Source organism: Hypanus sabinus, chromosome 24, assembly GCF_030144855.1.
Source record: "Hypanus sabinus isolate sHypSab1 chromosome 24, sHypSab1.hap1, whole genome shotgun sequence".
In the NCBI taxonomy this organism is placed as follows: Eukaryota; Metazoa; Chordata; class Chondrichthyes; order Myliobatiformes; family Dasyatidae; genus Hypanus; species Hypanus sabinus.
Genome location: NC_082729.1, coordinates 5,703,418 through 5,726,886, shown reverse-complemented (window position 1 = coordinate 5,726,886; position 23,469 = coordinate 5,703,418). Strand labels below are relative to the sequence as shown.

The following is a 23,469-nucleotide window of genomic DNA, read 5'->3' as shown; positions in this document are numbered from 1 at the left end:
CCAAACTTCTCTTAAATGTTGAAATCGAGCTCGCATGCACCATTTGTTCCACACTTTCATGACCCTCTGAATGAAGAAGCTTCCTCTCACGCTCCCCTTAAACCTTTCACCCTTAACCCATGACCCACCCAACCTCAGTGGAAGAAGCCTACTTGATTTTGCATATCTCTGTCAAATCTCCTCTCGATCGTCATTGTTCCAAGGACTAAAGTCCTAATCTATTTAATCTTTTCACTCAGGCCCTCTGGACCCAGCAGCATCCTTGTAAATTGTACTCTTTTCCTTATTCACATCTTTCCAGTAGGTGGGTGACCAAAACTGCACACAATACTCAAAAGTAAGCCCCATCAATGACCTGTACAACTTCAACATAACGTACAAGGTAAGAGGTATAAAGGTGTGTTATATACACTGGGAGTGGTGGGTGTCTAGATTGGGCAGTAAAAATGCTTTCATGTGAAAACAGAAAAAACAAGACAAATGCCAATATATTTTTAAAAAATTACATTTAAAAGACGTTTTTAACTGGTACATGGACAGGAAAGGTTTAAACTCTTCTCCCTGTGCTTTCTGACTGCTTTTGTCACAGCCTAGTGTGGAGGCTCCAATGCACAGGATCGCAACAGGGTTGTAGATTAAGCCTTCTCCTTTACAGCGAGGACATCTTCGAAAGGTGATGCCTCAATATGGCAGCATCCAGCCTGGGGTCCATGGACCCTTTGGTTAATGGTAAGGCTCCATGGTATGAAAAAAAGTTGGGAACCCCTGGTTTAGGGAGACATGGGCCAAATGTAGGCAAGTGTGACTTTCTTAGATTCTCAGCATCCCTCTGCCACCACCCCTGGCTTGCAAGTTACATGCACCCTCTACTCTCTGCGTAAAAATCCAACAACTGGCATTCCCCATGCTTTCCTCCAATCCCCTTAAAATTACACCCCCGAGAGAACAGGACCTTCAACCTATCTAGTCTGTGCCGAACTATGAATCTGCCTAGTTCCATCGACCTGCACCGTACCCCTCACATCCATCTACCTATCCAAATTTCTCTTAAACGTTGAAATCGAACCTGTAACTACCACTTTCACGGCAACTCATTCCACACGCTCAGCATCCTCTGAGTGAAGAAGTTCTCCCTCGTTTTCCACTTAAACATTTCACCTTTCACCCTTAACCCATAACCTCTAGACTTAACCAACCTCAGCGGAAAAAGCCTGCTTGCCTTTACCCTATCTATACCTCTCACACTTTGGTATACCTCTATCAAATCTCCCATAGTCCATCTTTTCTTATAATTTAGGTCCTCCAGTCCTAGCAACATCCTTGTATATTTTCTCTATATTCTTTCAATTGTATTTACATCTTTCCTGTAGGTAGGTGACCAAAACTGTAACGCAATACTCCAAATTAGGCCTCACCAATGTCTTATAGATCCTCAGACTATTTTGGTTGTTGGTACCAAACATCCTTGTAAACATTCTCTGCACTCTTTCAAAGGAGTTGCAGTATTGGCCATTTCTGCCCTGGGAAAAAGGCACTGACTGTCCACTCTGTTATCTTGTGCATCTCTTGTACCATGAGATTTTATTTTACTTCTTTACTTTATAGAGATACAGCATGGAATAGGACCTTCTGGCCCTTTGATCTGCACCGCCCAGCAATCCCCATGATTTAATCCTGGCCTAATTACGGGACAATTTGCAATGACCAATTAACCTACCAGCCAGTAGGCCTTTGGACTGTGGGAGGAAACCAGGGCATCCGGAGGAAACCCACGTGGTCACAGGGGAGAATGTACAGACTACAACGTACTACATTGCATCCACTACTGCCCTGCACTCATAGATCAACATACCTCTTCAAAGTATGCCGGTAAAATAATCCAAACACATTCCCTTTCCTTGACAAAACCCTGACTGATTGGATTTGCCCTGTTGTTACATCTTTCATATCAGGTTCGAATATTTTCCCCTTCGGAAGTTATGTTTTCCAATCACACAAAACCTTTCACCTTTCAGAAATGCAGGGAATTCTGGGAAATTAATCACCCACGTCAATGACCTCATGGGCCAACTCTTTTTAAGACCCTGGATGAGAAAGGATCCTGGCATAAAATAACGAACACACTCCTCTCGAGTTTCCAGCTGAGTACAGGTGTGTCAATTTTAACTGACTTTCTGATGCCAAACTGCCATCTTCATCAGGGACAATGCCTAGACATGTCCAGTCCAGTGGTATACATGTCCCAGTCGTCCACCCTCCTGATTGGTTAGTCCTCAGCCAATAAGGTTTCCACTGTCTCATTCTGTTTACACTTGAATTTCTTAAAAGCCAACATGAAGAAATGTAACATCGACATCAACAATTGAGAAACCAATGCCAAGGACAGGAAACTCTGGCAAACCGTCATCTAAGAAAGAACAACAACTTTTGAAGGCAACAGATGTGCAGAACTAGAAGATAAGAAAACGGAAAGTGAGGCAGCAACAACCAAAGCCCGATCTGCCATCTGGATCTACCTGTCCTGCATGTGGCAGAACTTTCAAAACCATGATTGGACTCATAAGCCACCTCAGAGCCCATCAATAGATCAACAGAACGAAGACCATCATCCTCAACCTCGAGGGATAGCCACGACGATGACAATTGAATTCCAGTGCTTAATTAGAGCAAGACTTTCTTCTTTGTTAAAATTCGACGAGTTTTATTTCAAGCCATTTGCTCCGTGTCTTTGGTAAAAGTCATTTTCCAAAGCTTTGACTCCTCTTCCAATTTCTGGTTTGCAACTTTTGGATTTTAACTTATTCCTTCAGCAGAGAAGCTTGATGTGAAGTAGATCTTTAATTCAGTTGCCTTCCACTTTCCTTTGGATTATTTATTACTCTCACCCCCACCTCCCAGTTTGTTAACCCCTTCCTCTCCAATGATTGTATTGTCCACTACAACAGGCTACCTTTCCTAGAAATAGGGTTGTGCTGCAACTTTCTTTAATGTGAAGTCACGTCGTCTGCAAGTGTCGAGAAACAAGAAATGTAAAGACTAATTTGGAAACACGAGCAAGTCCGCAGTTGCTGGAAATCCATAGCAACACATACAAAATGCTGAAGCAGCTCTGCAGGCCAGGCAGCATCTATGGAAATGAATAAACAGTCGATGCTTCAGGCCGAGACCCTTCATCAGGACTGGAAAAGAAGGAGGAAGATGTCAGAATAAAAAGGTTGAATACAAGGTATTGCTCCTCCACCGAGGGTGGCTTCACCTTGGCATGAGAGGAGGCCATGGACTGACATGTCGGAACAGATACAGGAATCAGAATTAAAATATTTCACCCCTGGGAAATTCTGCTTCTGGCGGATGGAGGGGAGGTGCTTGACGAAGCGGTCCCCAGATTTACGACGGGTCTCACCAATGTAGGGGAGGCCACATCGGGAGCATCAGACACGGTAGACGACCCTAGCTGATTCACAGGTGAAGTGTGGCCTCACCTGCTGACTTTTTATGACACTCCCCCCTCTCCCCCCCACATAAAATCGAGAGAGTGAATTTGATACCATACTTCCAAGTTTAGGGTAGCAATTTGTGAATTCTGTAAGAATAAATCTCCATAACCTGATCAGCCATAATGCAGTGGTGGACTGTACTCTTAAAATTTCCTTCCTCATTGATTTTTAGCAATTCATAGCTTATTAATTTTTTAAAAATCTGGTTCCTTAAGATAGTCATAGCTGGGGGTGGTGGCGGGGGTAGGGGGGAGTGTTGGAGATAAGCTCCCAATGGCATGCGTTTGAAATAGCCTCTGACAACCAAGTCCAGCTTCTGGCCTTCATGTGTGGCTAAGCTACTAGGCCCAGTGAAACCGTTTCTACTGACAGGAGAAGGGGCAAAGGTGGGTTACTGGCATCTTAAAACCAGTGGCTTCGGGCAGTTGGGGCTTGTTATCTGTAGTTCGTAGCTCATCTGGGAGAAGGAAAACTCTGATCTCAAACCTCCACTGCCTTGAGGCTATACCCACTCATGGGGAAGGCTTCAGGAGTAAACCCGGAGGGAATGGGAGTTCCCCAAGGCAGTTCAACATTGACTGGCAACTCTTGCGGTGCCGAACTGTTATCAGTATCTACCACTCCTTCGGGTTCATCAGGTGTGTAGCGAGGGGGAGGTTGCTACATGGGGAGCAATTTGCTCTCCATATCATACTGTCCAGGCTTGTGTAGGTAAGTAACTAGGATGCAACATCCTTGGTCGACTCTGACCAACTGAGGCCTCAATCTTTTTGTTTATCCTGTCCTCTCCTCCTGCACCTGCTTTCTCACAATCAAGACCTTGCTCTTTCAAACCTCACTGGCATCCAAGGCCTTAAAATAATCCACACTCAAATATTATATTTTTGGTAACAGCTTCTAACACTTTCCTTTGACAGATATTAACTGCTCTGTGATTTCCTGCTTGATCATAGAATCACAGAAAATTACAGCACAGAAACAGGGCCTTCAGTTCATCTACTCCCATCGACCTGCACCCAGATCATAGCCCCCCTCCATACCTCTACCAGCTATGTACTGATCCAAATTTTTCTTAAATGATGAATTCAAGCTCGCACAAATCACTTGTGCTGGCAGTTCTTTCCACATTCTCACGACTTTCTGAGTGAAGAAGTTTCTGCTCATGGTCACCTTAAAATTCTCACCTTTCACCTTTAACTCATGACCTCTGGTTGTCATCCCATCTAACCTCAATGGAAGAAGTCTGCATGTTTTTTATTAAGCAAACACAAGGAAATCTCCAGATGCTGGAAATTCAAGCAACACACACAAAAAATGCTGGTGGAACGCAGCAGGCCAGGCAGCATCTATAGGGAAAAGCACTGTTGACATTTTGGGCAGAGACCCTTCGTTCTGATGAAGGGTCTCTGCCCAAAACGCCAACAGCGCTTCTCCCTATAGATGCTGCCTGGCCTGCTGCGTTCCACCAGCATTTTTTGTGTGTGTTGCTTTTTATTAACCCTTCATAATTTTGTTTTAAATACCTATATCAAATCTCCTCTCAATCTTTTACATTCCAAGGAAGAAATTCCTAAAATATTAAATCTTTCCTTATAACTCAGATCTCCCAGACCCAGCACAATCTTTGTAAATTTTCTCCGTTCTCTTTCAACACGAGAGAGAGACAGACAGACAAACAGAGAAAGAGAGAGAGAGAGATGGGGTGGAGAGAGGGGAAGGGACAGGGTGGAGGGGAGGGACAGGCACACGCAGAGAAACAGACCTGTTAAAGTTTTCAGACTATAGGGTAGAATGCAGGCTTCTTGCCACAGATGGCAATGGAGGCCAAGTTACATTTAAAGTGGAAATTGATAGTTTCTTGATTAGTCAGGGCACCAAAGGTTACGGGGAGAAGGCAGGAGAATGGGGTTGAGAGGAAAAATAAATCAGCCATGATGGAACAGAGGAGCAAATTTCATGGGCTGAGCAGCCTAACCCTGCTCCCATGTCTAAGACCAGGAGAGGGGTGGGGGTAAGGGAGGGCAGGAGTTTACTGAAAACAGAGAGACCCATAGACAGAGCGACAGACAGAGATAGAGAGAGACAGAGACACAGAGGGAGACAGCGAGAGAGATAGAGAAAGAGAGTCAGCAACAGAGAGTGAGAGAGAGAGAAATAGCGAGAGAGAGAGAGAGAGAGAGAGAGAGAGAGAGAGATCCACAGAGAGAGAGGAAGAGAGACAGTGACAGACAGCAAGACACACACACACACACACACACACACACACACACACAAAGAAAAAAGGGAAGAATGAAAATAAATGGGGGCAGAAACAAGAGGAGAAACCATGTCTCCATCTACAGCTTAACATTAACACCAAGAATTATCTCACCACAGTGACAACACAGCAATGATGGCAACCACTTCCATGTTGTGGCTCTGCACAGAGGAGAGGCAGCGACAATGGAGAGATAATTGAAAAGGTGCATCGAAAGGGCCCTTTTGTGCAGTCTGTTTCAATGATTTCTTGTTGGCCATGCATGACACAAATAGAAATAAACCGTTGATTAAATTTATTCATTGGATTAACTTCGAGTAAAGGAACATTAACTTGATGGCTTAGTGCAGTCAAGGCTACATATGAGATACACCAGATGTATTCTAACTCCTTTTATAAAACAGCACTAAGACTTCCTAACTCTTGAACTAAGTGTCTTGATTAATAAAGGCAGGCATGCCCATAGGAGTCATGTCTGAATCAGAATTAGGTTTAACATCACCAGCATATGTCGTGAAATTTGTTGTCTTTGTGATAGCAGTACCATGCAATAAACTAAACAATAGAGAAAAGAACTGAAATATAGTGTGTGTGTCTGTGTCTGTCTCTGTATGTCTGTGTGTGTGTGTGTGTGTGTGTGTGTGTGTGTATAAAAATATAATCTATATACACACACTATATACTTACTTTATTAGTTTTTATATTTATATCTATTCACAGTAAAATTTAAAATAGTTACATTAAATAAGTCATGTAGAATAGGAATTAAAGAAAGTAGTGAGGTAGTGTTCATGAGTTCAATGTCCATTCAGAAATCAGATGGCAAAGGGGAAGAAGTTGTTCCTGAATTGTTCAGTGTGTGCCTTCAGGCTTCTGTACCTCCTCCCTGATGAGAAGAGGGCATGTCCTGGGTGGTGGGGGTTCTTAATTACGGATGCCACCTTTTTGAGGCATCACTCCTTGAAGATGTCCTGGATACTACACAGGCTCATGAGCACACTACTAAGTGTGCAACCATCTGCAGCTTACTTTGATCCTGTGCAGTAGCCACCTAACCCCTATAGCAGATGGTGATGTAGCCAGTTAGAATACTCACTAAGGTATATCTGTATTCTGTGCTGCTTGTTTATTATGTGTATTTTGACAACCAGTTACACGACTGGGGGTGGGGTGGGGCGTGGTAAATGCAGAGGGAATAAGTTCCGTATCCTTGCTCATTTTGTGGCAGCTTGGGGCTCGGAACTGCAGAGGTCACATCTTTTCTGACCACTCAATATCACTTAATAGCACTAAAAGATTGGATATTCACTAATTGTGAATAAAGGATTCGACTCTTTGGAACAATCACTTCACAGAAATTGAGAGCGAGTCAGGCAAGTTTAACATCTCTGTCTAGGGTCGCAGGCTGGCGACGATTATTTTGTTTTTGGATCTATTTCTTTGCTGCTATAATGCCTTTACCATCCAATCGTTGCTCCTGGAGCAGTCAAGTCAAGTTTATAGTCATTTAACTGTAAACATGTGTACCATCAAATGGGATGTTTCTGCAAACCAGGGTGGAAAGCACAGGGTGAAAACACACAATAACTTATAAAAGTAAGGATAAAATCAACAGATGAATCACACATAAAAAAACAAACTGAAGAGCATAAATTAAAAATTGTAAGGATTAACCAGTGCGATGTTCTCCCACGCACTTGAAAGACACAGAGCAGGAGAAGGCTCCCCAGCTACCCTCTAGAATGACTTTGTCATTGTCATTCTTCAATACCTGAGTACAAAGGAGAACAAAATAATTGTTACTCCAGATCCCAAACAAGAGAGAATCTGCAGATGCTGGAAATCCAAGCAACACACACAAAATGCTGGTGGAGCTCAGCCGGCCAAGCAACATCTGTGGAAAAGAGTACAGTTGACATTTCAGGCCAAGACCTTTCAAGCAGGACTGGAGAAAATAAAAGATGAGAAGTTGGAGATAAAGTTTGGGGGGGGGGGGGGAGGGAGAAACACAAGTTGATAGGTGAAGTAAAGAGCTGAGAAGTTAATTGGTGAAAGAGATACAGGGCTGGAGAAGGGGGAATCTGATAGGACAGGGGAGGAGCACCAGAGGGAGGCAATGGGTAGACAAGGAGAATAGTGAGAGAGGAAAAAGAGGATGGGAGAGGGGGCATTACTGAAACGCCAACTGTACTCTTTTCCAGACAAGCTGCCTGAACTGCCGAGTTCCTCCAGCATTTTGTGTGTGTTGGTTACTCCGGGTCCAATGCATCATAAAGAACACAAAAGCTAAAACGCAGTGTACACGTAAACCCCCAGCACCCAGACCGGCTCACACACTGTAAACTGGGTGTCTGTGAACACTTTGATGTTCTATTTGAAGCACTCTGTTGACTTTTTCAGGAGTAGATTACTGGCACAGATCTCATCTCTCAGATGCCCAGCCAGCTGGATGAAAGCTTTTCTAACAGATATCTGCTCAGTTAAAGCAAGGATATAGAACCTCTGAAGATTCCTCAGTGCATTCACAGTGTACTGTACCATGCAGTGCCTGAGGCTTCTATACAGTTCTGTAGTAACTTTACGTATTGCACTGTACTGCTGCAAAAAAAAGACAAATTTCATGTCATATGTGAGTGATGATAAACCTGACTCTGATTTGGGCGTCTATTGTGGACTGAGAGTGGGAAGGGGGAGAAATCAGGATTGGGAAAAGGGGAAGGGAGTGAGGAGGAAGCGGGAAGCACCACAGAGACATTCTGTAATGATCGATAAACCAATTATTTGGAATCAAATGACCTTGCCCGGTATCTCAGGGCTGCGTCTGTCTGCACTCGCACCACCTCCTTCTGTCCCGGCACTCCTTCTCCTCCATCTGTTCCAATCCCTCCCATGGCAGTCCATCTTCTCCACTCCCAACATCCCTACCCCCCCGGATTTATAAACTCACTCTCTGCTCCACATTGACAAATACAGTACTGTGCAAAAGATGAGGAGTGAGTGAGTCTGTGTGTGTGTGTGTGTGTGTGTGTGTGTGTGTGTGTGTGTATATGCGCGTGTGTGTGCGCGCACACACACACACGTGAATCAGAAACAGGTTTAATATCACTAACTTGATAACTTTGTGGCAGCAGTACAATGCAATATATGATAAAAGAGAGGAAAAAACTGAATTACTATATTTATTTATTTGTAGTTAAATCAGTAGTGCAAAAAATAGTAAATTTAAAAAAAGCAGGACGTGGCGTTCATGGGTTCAATGTCCATTCAGAAACCTGATGACAGAGGGGAAGAAGCTGTTCCTGAATCACTGAGTGTGTGCCTTCAGACTCCTGTACCTCCTTCCTGATGTTAACAATGAGAAGAGGGCATGACCTGGATGATGAGCTTCCTTAATGATGGACACCGCCTTTCAGAGGCATCGCTCCCTGAAGATGTCTTGAAATCTACTGAAGCTGCTGCTCATGATGGAGCTGAGTAATTTTACAACTCCCTGCAGGTGGCTTCGATCTTGTGCATGAGCCACCCGCACCCCCACCCCCCTTACCAGTGATCCAGCCAGTTAGAATGCTGTCCACAGTCTAAGACTTTTGCACAATACAGTACTGCAGTTCCTCTGAAATTATTAAAATAACACCTACTTTCAGTTCCCCAAAAACACCATTTCAATTATTCAATCATCAATTTTACCATGAACAGAACATATTTTTTCCTTTCTCAGTTCTGAAGATTAATATCTACACAGGTTAAACGAGCAGTCTTTTCTAGTGTGGATAGAATTTCTTAATAAAATATCTGACAGAGTATACAGTACAGGAAACAATTCACTATCCTAGTGATGAGACCCCGGTGGTGGCAGGGTATTCGTTAAGTCTCACAGCCTGAGGGAAGAAGCTGTTACCCAGTCTGGCAGTCCTAGTCCTCCCTCCTGGCGGTAGTGGGTCAAAGAGATTGTGGGATGGGTGGTAGGGATCCTCAACAGGGTGCTCACCTCATCAGTGATGAAGATGGCAGAGTCTGTCATCGAAACGTCGCTTAAAATCAGTACGTGTACCTGGTTGGAAGCCCAAGAAGCGTATATTCGTCTTATACACCAGGAAAGCACCAGATTCTCTTCCAACCTGATTGAGCTTGATACACCTTGTTAATTCAGAGGGAATTCTGAGTGAACAATAAATACTGTGAATGGCCAATTTCAGAATCAGGTTTAACGTCACCGGCTATGTCGTGAAATTTGTTAACTTAGCAGCAGCAGTACAATACATGAAAATAGAGGGAAGAAACTGAATTACAGCAAGATAAAATAGTTAGATTAAATAAATAGTGCAAAAATAAAAATAAACTAGTGAGGTAGTGTTCAAGGGTTCAATGTCCATTAAGAAATCGGATGGCAGGGGGGAAGAAGCTGTTCCTGAATTGTTGAGTGTGTATCTTCAGGCTTCTGTACCTCCTACCCAATGGTAGCAATGAGAAGAGGGCATATTCTGGGTGATGGAGATCCTTGATGATGGATACTGCCTTTCTGAGGCATCGCTCACTGAAGTTGCGCTGGACACTCGAGGATAGTGCCCACGATGGAGCTGGCTAATTTTACAACATTCCGCAGCTTCTTTTGATCCTGTGCAGTAGCCTCCCCCCCATACTAGATGGTGATGCAGCCAGTCAGCATGTTCTCTCCACAGTCCATCTGTAGTAGTTTCTGAGCACTTCAGATGACAAACCAAACCTCCTCAAATTCCTAATGAAATATAGCTGTCCCGCCGCCTTTATAGTTGCATCAGTATGTTGGGACCAGGTTAGATCCTCAGAGATATTAACACCCTGGAACTTGAAATGCTTGTTGTCTCCACTTCTGATCCCTCTATGAGGATTGGTTCGTGTTCCCTCATCTTACACTTTCTAAGTCCACAATCAGTTCTTTGGTCTTACTGGCATTGAGTGCTAGGTTGTACATCCACAGTGTGTTTTTTCTTATTACCGTTTAAAATTATTGTGATATTATTTTATATGCTGCATGTGGTAATAACCTCCAAGAGGACCACAGCTTTGCTGTAGGGTTTGGAAGTCTGCGTGTCTTAATGACCCGGAGAGCTATGTTGGCTGGGGTAAGGGCTTTATGCTTTGGTTCTTGGTGTGGTCACTCATGCCAAACAGGTCAAAGGGTAGAGGCCAGACTAACAGTGGTCCACCAGTCCTCCAGGTTCAGGGGTTCAGCTCAGGGCTAACAACCCTGACTGGTAAAACAAATTTGTTACTGAAACAGCAATGAAGAATCCTTCTACATCTGAGGGCAATGGCATTCCTGAGTCTTCACCCAAGACTTGCATGACCGACAGTAGCGAGAATTGAGAGGATGCTACTGACATGACGAAGAAAACCTTGAACACCACCAGATCCAGCCAATTTAGCTCTCCAGGTCATTAATGCACACAAGGCCCCAAAGCATGACACAGTTGTGGTCCTTCTGTAGGTTAAGGGCTTTTAAAAAGACTCTTAGATAGGGAGATAGATAAAAGAGAAATGGAGGAAAGTTCGTGTTAAATTGATCTTAGACTAGATTATAGGTTAGCAGAGCATCATGGGCTGAACGGACTGTATTGTTCTATGTTCTATGATATCAACATGGGCAGCAGCAATACTTTAATTAAAATTCTAAAACTTTTGCTTCATTTGTACAAGATTATGTCTATCAAACTGGAAGTCACCTCTGTTCAACTTCACATTCTGGATCCCCCCCCAACCTGCCTCATTGGAAAAGTGCCCCTGAGAAATGAAACTCTTTGGAACCTAGACTGCTCCGACCTTTCTCTGCTCAGTCAGTCAGCAGTCTAGTACACAGCTGCTATCTTCACCCTCCTCCAATGCATGCCAGGAGATCCTTCTCTCCAAAGAGCAGCAGGTATTGCTTCCTGCTCCCACAACACAGCCCTCAACTACCATAACACACAGGAGCCCAGTTAGACCTTTTGGCCTATCGAGTCTGCTCCACCATTTGACCATAGTTGACTTATTTTCCCTTTCAAACCCATTCTCCTGCTTTCTTCCCGTAACCTTTGAAGTTCTGACAAATCAAAAATCCATCAACCTCTGTTTTAAATACATTCAATGATTGGCCTCCAACAGATGTCTGTGCCAATGAATTCCACAGTTGCACCCCCCTCTGCTAAAGGGATTTCTCCTTGTTCTCTGATCACGGACCCTTTGGTTGATGGTAGAGGTCCATGGCATAAAAAAGGTTGGGAATCCCTGTTCTAAAGGGACATCTTTTTATCCCAAAGCTGACACACAAAAAACACAAGAAAATAGCAGGAGTAGGCCATTCAGCCTTTCAATCATGCCCCACCATTCACTACCTCGATTCGACTTCTGTGTCAACACTGATGACATTCAACTCCACTTTCCCTCTTTTCCTCATCTGCAAATTCCCCCCTCAGTGACATCATCCAAAACACAACGACAGGCTGCAGACGTTTGTTGGCTTCGTACACACGGGTGCTGGGACTTCACTTACTCACCTTGATACGGAGATGGCGTATTGGACGGCCGACCACTCCGGCCTTGTTTCTGCCTTCTCCCATCTTTCCAATCTGCAACTAAAACAAAAGAAGAGAAAATTTGTTGGCTTGGACACTGACAATGGTGTTGGCCTGGACACCAACCATGGCGTTCACCTGGACATTAACAATGACTCTGGCCTGGACATTAACAATGACGTTGGTTTGGACAAATGCATATGCAATTCGTGAAGAAATGCATATGGGAATGCACAAGAAAGTGCACTAACCTCTCTCAATATGTTCACTAACTAATTATGCGTTCACTAAGAGTCCATTGGTATTGGTATTTCAGGAGTGGGGGAAATGGGAAGGAATGCATTCAATCATTATGTGCCATATTGTATGACATCAGTGATCATGATCTTCCATCTGTCTTTAATCTGAGAGGTTCTAATAAACTCTTCAAAACTTTTGACTCTCCATCCGCTGATGTAACTCATGAATGCCAAACGCTGTAGGAGAGGACAAAGGCACAGGAAAAGATCTGTTCAACTAGGATATCAAATATACCTTCCCACAGATTTCCCTCAAGATCTTAACAATTTTAGTCAAAATGAAGAGAGATGGAAAAATGTTTTTGTCTTTTTCTGATTCGTGTCCTTTTACTCTACAGATCTAATGCAGTGAGTGTGTTTATGCATTTGCCCACAATGTACATGTAAAAAAAAATGATCGCCTTCGTACCTTCAGTTCAAGAGGATGTCTCTAAGAGTTTATGGCATTGTGTTAGTAAGCCTGTTGGCAGCTAGGCTCAAATTTCAGACTGTGCTAAGGCACCAACCACTGCAGAAAACATTTCAATGGAGGGTTCTTGTAAGAGAGGGCAGATACCTACCTTATCAGAGTGCTGGGTGAAGAAGCCAGGACAAACCAGGGTAAGACTTACACAGTGAGGTGCAGGTCACTGAGGAGTGCAGTAAAACAAGGGGATCTGGTAATACAGGTCCATTATTCTTTGAAAGTGGCATCACAGGTAGATAGCGTTGCAGAGAAATCCTTTGGCACACTGGACTTCATAGAGCAGAGTATTCAACACAGGAAATGGGATGTTGAGCTGTTAACGATGTTGGTGAGGCCAAATTTGGAGTATTGAGTGCAGTTCTGATCACCTACCTACAGGAAAAATACCAATAAGATTGAAAGAGTGCAGAGAAAAGATGCAAGGATGTTGGCAGGCAAGGAGATAAGGTGAGAGAGGGAAATGGGATAGGGAATGGTGAAGTGGGGGGGGGGGGGGGCGAGAGACAGTACCAGAAGTTCGAGAAATTGATGTTGGTGCCATCAGGTTGGAGGCTACCCAGATGGAATATATAAGATGTTGCTCCTCCAACATGGTCTTCTGTCTCCTCCTATCAGACTCCCCTTCTCCAGCCCTTTACGAGGCGTGGCTTTGTCGTGACAGTGGACGGCCTGGCCTGCTGAGTTGCTCCAGTATTTTGTGTGTGTTGCTCTGGATTCCCGGCATCTGCAGGTCCTCGTGTTCATGGCTTGCCACCACACAAATCAGAATCAGGTTTAATATCATCGGCAAAGGTCGTGAAATGTGTTGTCTTTACAGCAGCAGTACGTTGCAATACATGATAATAGAGAAAAACTAAAGTACATATATATACACACACACACACACACACACACACACACACACACACACACACACATATATATAAAAAATAGTTAAACAAACAAAAAAAAACTAAATGAAAAAGTTGCGAGGTAGCGTTCATGGGCTCAACGTCCATTCAGAAATCTGATGGCAGAGGGGAAGAAGCTGTTCCTGAATCATTGAGTGTGTGTCTTCAGGCTCCTTTTGATGGTAACGATGAGAACAAAGAATGACCGGGTAATGGGGTGCTTAATGATGGAAGCCACCTTTCTGAGGCACTGCTCCTTGAAGATGTCCTGGACATGATGGAGGCTAGTGCCCATGATGGAGCTGACTGATTTTACAACTCACTTCGATCCTGTGCATTAGCTTCACCCCAGACCCGCCTATACCAGGGGGGTGATGCTGCTAGTTACACTTCTTCCCACAGTAAATTGTAGAAATTTGCGAGTGTTTTAGGTGGCATACCAAACCTCCTCAAACTCCTAAGGAAATACGGTGTCTGCTTTGCCTTCTTTATAGCTGCGTCGATATACTGAAACCAGACCCTCCACGATACTGACAACTCAGGAACCTGAAACTGCTCATTCTCTCCACTTCTGATCCCTCTATGAAGATGGGTTTGTGTTCCCTCGTCTTACTTTTTTTGAAGTCCACAATCACCTCTTTGGTCTTACTGATGTTGAGTGTAAAGTTGTTGCTGTGATACCACACCACTCCACTAGCTGGTATAGTGAGATCACTATCGTACACCCTCTCATCACCATCTGAGATTCTGCCAACAAGTTGTATCATCAGCAAATTTATAGATAGCTTTTGAACTCTGTTTAGGCACACAGGATTATGCTAATAATCTGCATCATGAAGTTTGGTGACTACACCCAATCCCGAGAAGTGCTCACATTAGACCAACAATAAGCCAAATCACAGCCTGGTACAGCTGGTCACTTGAACTGAACACAAACAAGCACTGTTCTCTCAGGATCTATAGGACAATTCATTTGGCCGAGATTATAACACTGCAAGGAAATTAGATTCTAAACACTCACTTAACAAACATTCTAGTTCTGAGTCTGCATATAAACACGCAAACCATTGACACCAAGTTAGGCCTAAACTCCTTGAGGATTGATGGCTTCTCTGAGCTTATACTAGTAAGAATTAACCCTTCCGTCTGGGTAGATAGCCTCCAACCTGAAAGCATGAACATTGGTTTCTCTAACTTTTGGAAATCACACCCCCCCACCCACACAGTTTTCCTTCACCATTCCCCATTCCTGTTTCCCTCTCTCACCTCATCTCCCTACCCCTGCATCACCTCCCTCTGGTGCTCCTCCCCCTTCCCTTTCTTCCACGGCCTTCTCCTCTCTCCTATCAGATTCCCCCTTCTCCAGCCCTTTATCTCTTTCACTAATCAACTTCCCAGCTCTTTACTTCACCCCTCCCCCTCTCCCAATTTCACCTATCACCCGCCACCTTGTAAACACAAAATACTCTGCAGGTGCTGGGGTCAAAGCAACACGTACAACACGCTGGAGGAACTCAGCAGGTCGGGCAGCATCTATGCAAACGAGCAGTCAACGTTTCAGGCCGAGACCCTTCGTCAGGACTTTGTCTCGACCCGAAATGTTGACTACTCGTTTCCACTGATGCTGTCCGGCCTGTTGAGTTCTTTCAGCGTGTTGTGCGTGTTACCTGCCACCTTGTACCTTTCCCTCCCCGCCTCCAATCTTTTTAACACTGACTTCTCTTTCTTTCCAGTCCTGAAGAAGGGTCTCAACCCGAAAAGTCAGCTCTTTTCTCTTTCCCATAGATGCTGCCTGGCCTGCTGAGTCCCTCCAGCATTTGCAGACTTTCTCATGTTCGCGATTAACCCTTCCCCACCCGCTGCGAATCCATGCATCACCCTGGAGCCGAGGCAGCTTACTCAGGCAATTGAGAGCGCCAGGAAACCAGCCCAGGGGCATTAACAGTGCACTCCAGCTCTCTCCGCTCACATCACCATCAGGAGGTGCCAGCAGACAAAATCAGAAAAAGCCGCAGAGGCTCCTAGACTCGGCCAACTCCATCATGGGCATTAGCCTCCCAACCATCTAGGTTATTTGAAGTGGTGGTCCTTCAAAGTAGTGGCATCCATTATTAAAGACCCTCACCGTCCAGGACATGACTTCAATCGTCTGTTAACTTGTTCCAGCAGTGTCAATGAAGAAACATCGGCGAAGACGGACAGAGAACTCCACTCTGTTCTCTGTGCCACCTATTATTATGTGATCAGTTCAAATTCAAAGGACATTTATTATCAAAGAATGTATACATTATACAACCTTGAAATTTGTCAGCTTAAAGCAGCCACAAAGCAAAGACCTGAAGAATCGAAATAATAAAAACCATAACCACTGCGTAGAGAAAAAAGGACGGATGGACGGGGACACACATGCACACAGACAGACACACAGACAGTGCAACTGTTGCCAACTTCTGGTCAAGCTGCTGTCAGCGAACAACGGTACAATGATTTCTTGGATGACATCTTCCGGATAGCAAATCATTTCAATTTTTCTACATCTTCCACTTATTCCCCTCATCTTAATTTTGCTTCTGAAACTGGTTGAGCAGGTGTCTTATGGTCTGTGGTTCGAAGAAGTGAGCTAGCACTCTGCTGTCACTGCCCTCCGAGGGGCCGCCGGGTCCTCGTTACTTGCCTCGGAGGGACTGCTGGTTTGTGTCGCTTCCCTCAGACAGGCTGATGGGTTCGAGGGTTCATTTCGCCTCCCTCGGAAGAGCTGCCAGTGCGAGTCACTTCCCTCCGACCAATCCAAAAATGCACTGTTTTGATCAAGAGCTTGGTCACCACTTCCAGAAACATTTTTCAAAACTTCTTTGTGTAACCGGCGCTGCGGAATTTAATTGCTGTCAATCTCCCAAACAAGAATGCTATTTTCCTCAACTGTTATTTTGCTCCAGCAGTGCTCATGAAGAAATATTGGCCAAGCCCAGCAGAGAACTCACTTCTGCTCTCCGAGCATGTGCCACCAATTATTTTGTGATCAGTTGTGTGGCATCATTCCAAGATCCCGTCCAAAAAGCAGCAAACTCCAGAGACAAAGCCTTGGACTTGATAAACGCCTGGGTGTAGGACTGACAGGAAGAATTCCATCATCAATGCAAGGTCACCTAAAGAGACTCTAAGCCCAGCCCGTGTAAACTCGGTAATGTTGACAAGCCAGCTTTCTGACTGGCTGCATCACTGTCTGGGATGGAGACGCCAATGCACAGGCACTTATGCACATGGCATTAAGTTCAACTTTTAATTTAAACATTTATTACGTGCCGTGTCATACGATGTGGGTGATCATGGTTTTGACCATGACCGGCCAATTTAAGATGGCGCTGGTGAAGCTCACCGATGGCAGACGGAACAAAGAAAGCCCATAACTGCTTTATTAATCACACTTTTTCCTGGTAAACGATCACTGAAACCAATATTCTGTAACTTTCCTTGCAGAGTTGAGCTTTCGAACCAGCTGTACGACCCGGCGTTACCACGGTGTGAACTGAAGTCTTGAAGGTGCAGAACGGTTGTGGCGTGTCATGAATCAAGGTGGCAGGGCCTGGGCAAGAGAGCGGGGAACCAACCAGTGGACTTGGAAGCGATTCGATGCGACAGAACTGAAGCTAGGCAAGGTGAAGCCCGAGCTTGAGAACGAGGAAAGACCCGAGGTTAGATCGAATCCGAAAGGTCGAGTACAGGTCAAACCAAGGCTGCTCCCATGGCTTTATGTGACCCTGATCGAGGGGCTAAGCGGGTGCTACACCTTGCCCAAGGTGACCTGGCTAGCAGAGGGAAGGAGCACCTTACAACCCCTTCCGTAGAGTCGCATCTCCATCCTGCCACCCATCTCATCTCTGAGGGAGCAGCAAGTACTCTCACGTTACAGTATTGGATGGTAACCCTGGAGTTTTCTTGACCATACTTTACATCCACTTTCCACTAGCCTGATTGCTAATGACAATATTCTTTGTCTGCCAAGAGGACCACAACCTTGTCGTAGGGTTTGGAGGCTTGCGTGCCTCAATGACCCGGAGAGCTGTGTTGGCTTGAGTCAGGGCTTCATGCTTTGGCTCTTTGTAGGGTCACTCATGTCAGACAGGTCAAAGGGTAGAGGCCAGAATAAGAGTGGTCCACCGGTCCTCCAGGTTCAGGGGTTCGGCTCAGGGCTAACGACCCTGACTGTTATGGAAACAGCAATGAAGAATCCTTCTATATCTGCGTATGACTGAGGACCCAGAACCACACTTGGGGCACAACAGGGAAGATAGCCAAGGACAGACAGAGATAGAGTTAGTTCACTGCTGCCCTGAACACCAGTGTAATGGGGCAGAAGTATGTTCTTAGTGCTCCATGCAATGTTCCAAAATCTGCTCTAAATCTTGTCATGGGAAACCCTAGTTTGTAACGGGGTCCAGAATAGACCCTATGAACTGTGCTGCTATTAAGAGAGAGAGAGGCGTCCAGCTCAATGAAAGAGAGACAGTCAGAAACCGCTCGAAAGATTGATGCTATGGTTTCTCTGCCAGCTTGTTTACCTTTTCCCCGAGGTCACTTGCCTGCTTGTAAAGCTCTTGCAGAGAGAGCAGGACGGAGCAGGTTGATGGACAGCCGGTGTCCAACATGGGGAGATAAAAGCCAGGTCCGCTGTTACACAGGGAGACACACCACGAGACGCACAGGTTTGGATACTAAACGAGCTTTGTTGCACCCACAAGAAGGTGGGGTTTTGGAGGATCGATTCGGGGAAATCGATCAGTGGCCCACAGAGTGAAAAGGTGCGACCGGTGAGGAATTATTTGTGCGTCCATCCTTGCCTGGGTGATAATTCCAACACTGAAGAACGGTCGTATGTATCAAGGTCATAGTCCATGACCACAACAGGACTTTGGAAGACAACAGGAAGATCGATGGCACCAGCTCACTCTCTCTCTCTCTCTCTCTCTCTCTCTCTCTCTCTCTCTCTCTCTCTCTCCAACGCTACTCAACTAACTACCTCGAACTGAACTGAACTCTCTCCATCATCGTAGAACTTTATCCATTTACCCCTAGGTTTGAAAGAGCCTAGTTTTCTTCCTATTTCCACACATATATACCATTGCTAACCCGTTCATTCTATTTGCATTTATATTACTGTATTGCTTAGTTACTAATAAACACTATTAGTTCATAGTAACACCAGACACCAAAGTGTTTTCCATTTCTGTTGGTTCTTTAACCTGGTCACAGAGTACGTGACAATCTGTAAACATCACCAAGAACTCGATCTACATAAGGGTTAGATTGCCTTCCCACCTGGGCCAGTGACTGATGCCTGCTAACACTCCACCGATTCGGTTGGTGGTGAACGCTGAACTAATCAGGATTTGATATAGTACCCCTGTGGACATCCCCCACAACAAGTATATCACTTATGATACCGTTGGGGCAGGGGAGTGTGTTAATGACCTGACAGAGGAAAGTTGCAGTGGTTGGGTCTCTGGCATTGAGGCTGCCTCTGTGACTCAGACGCAAAGGGGGAAGAAGAGGCACACTGTGGTAACAGGGTTTTCATTAGTTAGGGAAACAGACAGGAGGTTCTGTAGGCGAGAACGGAATTCATGGATGGTATGTTGCCAGGGTCCAGAATATCTCAGATTGAGTCCTCAGCATTCTGTGAATAGCCAGAAGCCATGGTTCACGTTGGTACCAATGACTTAGGTAGGACGAGTGGCGAGGTTCTGCAGAAGGAGTTCAGGGAGTTAGGTGCTAAGTTAAAGGGCAGGAACCTCCAGGGTTGTGATCTCAGGATTGCTACCCATGCCACATGCTAACGAGGCCAGAACTAGGAAGATTATACAGTTTAATTCATGGCTAAGGAGTTGGTGCAGGAGGGAGGATGTAAGATTTTTGGATCACTGGTCTCTCTTCCAGAGAAGGTGAGACCTGTACAGAAGGGACAGATTGCACTTGAACTGGAGGGGGACTAATATCCTAGCGGGAAGGTTTGTTAATGCTGCATGGTGGGGTTTAAACTAGAGTTGCAGGGGAATGGAAACCAGACTGCCATTCTGGTTGTGAAGGCAGATGTTGGTAAGACCCCAGACAAAGTTAGGAATCCAAAGGTTGAGCACACCAGATGGGCTAAATGGCCTAATTCTGCTCTTATATTTTATTGTCACATTCCGTCATCCCCGGTAGAAGCTGCAGCTTGAAGTCTTACAAAATAACCGGCGACAATGACGGGTGGTTTTGAATATCTCCTGCAACAAGTTACCCAGACTCACCTTTCTGAGGCCCGGGTTTTCTCATCGTTGGGAAGTGCGCTGCCAATGCACTCAAACCACCCTGGTCCGGCTTCCTGAAAAGAGTAAGATGTTTAGATTACTCAACAATCAATAACGTCAGTCGAGCTTTTAAACATGCACATTTCTGAGATGTCACAAAACATTTAAAAAGTATCTGGAGCTACTTGGTGTGGTGCACATTACTGACCCTTAGAAAAATGTTAGTTGGAAAATTCTGGCACATAGCCATTAAACCATGCACCAATTGTGGGCTTCAGAAAGGCAAGCTGAGGGAACGCACACCAGTGCTCAGGTTCAGAAGTAGGAGTGAGCAATTTCAATTTCCTAGGTGTCAACATCTCTGAGGGTCTACCCTGAACCTGATGCTTTGATGCAGTTACAAAGAAGACACAACAGTGGCTATATTTCATTAGGAGTTTGAGGATCTTTGGTTTGTCACCAAAGACACTTGCAAATTTCTGCAGATATACTGTGGAGGGCATTCTAACTGGCTGCATCGCCATCTGGTATGGGAGTTGGGGGGGGGGGGGGGTTGCTACTGCACAGGACTGAAGTCAGCCGCAGAGAGTTGTAAACGAGCCTCTGTAGTATCCAGGGCACCCTCTAGGAGCAATGGCTGAGAAAGGCTACCATCAGGAAGGAGGTACAGAAGCCTGAAGGCACACACTCAGTGATTCAAGAACAGCTTATTCCCCTCTGCCATCCGATTTCTGAATAGATATTGAACCCTTGAACACTACCTCACTACTTTTTTTATTTCAACCATTTTATACACACACACCTATATAAAAAAGTATTCACCCCCTTGGAAGTTTTCATGATTTATTGTTTTACAACATTGAATCATAGTGGATTTAATTTGGCATTTTTTGACATTGATCAACAGAAAAAGACTCTTACTTGTCAAAGTGAAAACAGATCTCTACAAATATAAAACATGGCACACCAAATCATCACTGGTGCAGCCAATTGGTTTTAGAAGTCACATAATTAGTTAAAAGTAGATCATCTGTGTGCAGTCACGGTGCTTCAAATGATTGTAGTAAAGATACAGCTGTATCTGGAAGGTCCAATTGCTGGCAAGTCAGTATCCTGACAAAAACTACACCATGACTACATAAGAATGCTCCAAGCAAAATGTTTTTTTAAAGGTTAATGAAGAACACAAGTCAGGAGAGGGATACAAGAAAATCTCCAAGTCACTGAATATCCCTTGGACTACAGTTAAAGTCAACCATCAAGAAGTGGAAAGAATATGGCACAGCTGTAAATTTGCCTCAAGCAGGCAATCCTCAAAAACTGAGTGACCATGCAAAAAGGGGACTAGTGAGGGAGGCCACCAAGAGACCTATGACAACCATGGAAGGAGTTCCAAGCTTCAGTGGCTGAGATGGGAGAGACTGCACATACAATAATGACTGCCTGGGTGCTTCACCAGTCGCAGCTCGATGGGAGAGTGGCAAAGAGAAAGCCACTGTTGAAAAAAGCTCACATGAAATCTTGGGTAGTTTACCAGAAGGCATGTGGGAGACTCTGGTCACATGGAAGAAGGTTCTATGGTCTGATGAAACAAAAATTGAGCTTTTTGGCCCTCAGACTAAACAGTGTGTTTAGCATAAGCCAAACACCGCACATCATCAAAAACACACCATCCCTACCATGAAGCACGGTGGTGGCTGCATCATGCTGTGGGGATGCTTCACTGCAACAGGCCCTGGAAGGCTTGTGAAGGTAGAGGGTAAAATGAATGCAGCAAAATACAGGGAAATCCTGGAGGAAAACCTGATGCAGCCTGCAAGGGAACTGCGACTTGGGAGATCTTTTTTCCCAGCAAGACAATGGCCCCAAGCATAAAGCCAAAGAGACAAAGGAATGGCTTAAAAGCAGCAAAGTTAATGTCCTGGAGTGGCCAAGTCAGAGGCCAGACCTCAACCCAATTGAGAATTTGTGGCTGGACTTGAGAAGGGCCGTTCACTCACGATCCCCATGCAATCTGACAGAGCTTGAGCAGTTTTGTAAAAAAAAAAGTGGAAAAATTGCTGTGTCCAGATGTGCAAAGCTGACAGAGACCTATCCACACAGACTCAAAGCTGTAATTGCTGCCAAAGGCGCATCTACTAAATATGGACTTGAAGTGTGTGAGTAATCATGCAATCAATTATTTTGTGTTTTATATCTGTATTTAACTTAGATCACTTTCTAGAGATCTGTTTTCACTTTGACACAGTGAAGTCTTTTGCTGTTGATCAGTGTCATAAAAGCCAAATTAAATCCATGTGATCCAATGTTGTAAAATAAAAAAACATGAAAACCTCCAAAGGGGGTAGATACTTTTATAGGCACCGTACATACATACAATGTACTTACCGTATTCATACTTTTTTTCTGTTATGAACTGTATTGTGCCACTGCCAAAAAAATCGACAAATTTCGTGGCCTATGCTAGTGATATTAAACCCGATTCTGAATTCAAACCAAAGATTCCAGAAGGGCAAAACAAATATAAAGCAAAAGAAAAAGTCAGCTTGATTTGCCACATTTACATCGAACCACGTTGTGAAATGCTTCATTTGCGTCAACAGCCTAAGGATGTGCTGGGGGGCGAGTGCAAGAGTCTCATAATTCCAGTGTCAGCGTACCACGTCAATAACTCACTAACCACTATTGACCCATATGCCATTGGAACGTGGGAGGGAACCAGAGCACCTGGAGGAAACCCACACGGTCACTGGGAGAACATGCAAACTCCGCACAGACAGCGGTGGGATCTGAACCCCAACTGCTGGCGTTGTAAAGTTTTACACCGACTATGACACTGCTGCAGCAACCCAAGTTCAATTCTACTGTTGTCCATAAGGAGTTTGAACGTTCTCCCCATGACTGCATAGGTTCCCTCCACATTCCAAAGACACATGGGTTACTAGGTTTACAGGTCACATGGGTGCAATTGGGCTGGTTGGGCCAGAAGTTCAAAGTACATTTATTATCGAAGTATGCACACACTACGGAACCTTGAGGTTCATCTCCTAACAGGCAGCCACAAAGCAAGGAAACACAGAAGAACCCATTTTTGAAAAAAATTGTCTAACACCGAATGAGCAGAGAGGAAAAAAAAAGCACGTAAACGATAAATGCAAATAGCATTCTGAACTGAGGTCCACAACGAGAGTCCATCCCTAAATATTCTGCACAAAGGTCAGTCACCAGTGGTGTGCCTCAGGG

The 23,469-nt window shown here is 44.7% G+C and overlaps 1 protein-coding gene across 8 annotated transcripts in view; it reads right to left on the bottom strand.

Moving 5' to 3' along the window:
- LOC132380423 (polycomb protein SCMH1-like) overlaps window positions 1-23,469 on the bottom strand; it is a 211,319-nt gene that overhangs the window by 166,282 nt on the left and 21,568 nt on the right. For 5 of the 8 annotated variants that reach the window (XM_059949211.1, XM_059949213.1, XM_059949210.1 and 2 more), the window contains exons 2-3: window positions 20,227-20,300; window positions 12,267-12,344 (exon numbers count right to left, since the gene is read on the bottom strand). In XM_059949211.1, the coding sequence (XP_059805194.1) occupies window positions 12,267-12,344; window positions 20,227-20,251 (103 nt within the window). In that variant the 5' untranslated portion in view covers window positions 20,252-20,300. Of the gene's footprint in view, window positions 1-9,742; window positions 9,784-9,805; window positions 9,913-12,266; window positions 12,345-20,226; window positions 20,301-23,469 lie in introns of those variants that run through there. The other 3 variants (XM_059949208.1, XM_059949209.1, XM_059949215.1) reach the window with 3 other exon arrangements.